This window comes from Cibotium barometz, chromosome 66 (assembly GCF_041138505.1).
Source record: "Cibotium barometz isolate CiBa-2024 chromosome 66, ASM4113850v1, whole genome shotgun sequence".
Classification (NCBI taxonomy): Eukaryota; Viridiplantae; Streptophyta; class Polypodiopsida; order Cyatheales; family Cibotiaceae; genus Cibotium; species Cibotium barometz.
Window position 1 is genome coordinate 15,362,686 of NC_141111.1, and position 990 is coordinate 15,363,675.

At 40.1% G+C, this 990-nt stretch overlaps 1 protein-coding gene across 1 annotated transcript in view; it reads left to right on the plus strand.

Moving 5' to 3' along the window:
* LOC147602802 (LIM domain-containing protein HDR3-like) overlaps nt 1–541 on the plus strand; it is a 14,687-nt gene extending 14,146 nt beyond the window's left edge. Inside the window, exon 12 of the mRNA XM_086797789.1 lies at nt 1–541. This exon is cut by the window's left edge and continues 172 nt beyond it. Within this exon, the coding sequence (XP_086653915.1) occupies nt 1–154 (154 nt within the window). The 3' untranslated portion in view covers nt 155–541.
* The last annotated feature ends 449 nt before the right edge of the window (nt 542–990 follow it).

Consider the following 990-nt stretch of genomic DNA (forward strand, 5'->3'; position numbering starts at 1 on the left):
GAAAAAGCTTGGAGAGTTTTTTCTCCATCAAATTTCCATGGATTCCTCGCCTGTCTACGGTGAAGGCTTTCGAACTGGCCATGCGTCAATGGTGCAATTTGGCTTGAGGAGAACTTTGGAACATATCAAGATGACAGGCGGATTCCCTGTCTGAAGGCTTGAAAAGGCCAAATAATGGATTCAGCAGCAGCAGCAGACCTGCTTGTGTTTCTTGGTTTAAGGATCATTAATGCTTTGGAAGTTTCTAATGAAGAGTATTGGTGTATGGGTTGAACACAAGGGATTTTGTTGGGTGGTCAATTTTCTGCCATTGCTGCAGCTATGGGTAATTGCCCTTGTGATGAGCCACCTTTGCTGTAATTTCCATTTGAGACATTAGTACCCTATTGAGACTCTTGGTTTCATGACATTTTTTTTTCAGTAATGTCATGTTTGAAGGTATGCACAACTGTACATACTATTGGGTTCTTTGGGAGAGAGCCTATGGTTTTTAGTGAAATGCCTGGCAGTGATTATATAATGTTGGCCATTTCCCCTTTAATTCGTTTCCTTTATGGTCTTTACATGGCATACACATATGATTTGCATTAGCACTTCAGGTCGGCCCATTCTGGCCGCTGTATGGTGTCCCAGGATATTTCTCTATTTTTCAGTTTTGTTGATTTTTAATGACCTTGGTTGTGTTTATGGCCCTAGTTCTCAGGGCAAGCCCTGTGCTTTGGCTACATTGCTATTAGAGCACAGGCTTCCTTTCACCTTCACTGCACTTGTCATTGTGAGGGCCTTTCAAGTGCACTTTTTTAAAGAGAATCTTGAGAAATTTACTCTAATTAACTCTCAAGGATTATAAAAACAATGGCCCACAAAAAAGAGGATTTATTAGACAATTGGATTGTGCTCATCATTCAAACTATGGGGTTTCTTGGCTTGTTAAATCTTGAGATCTTTCTCAAACATCCATGCAGCAATATGGAATTACTTTTTATGTTA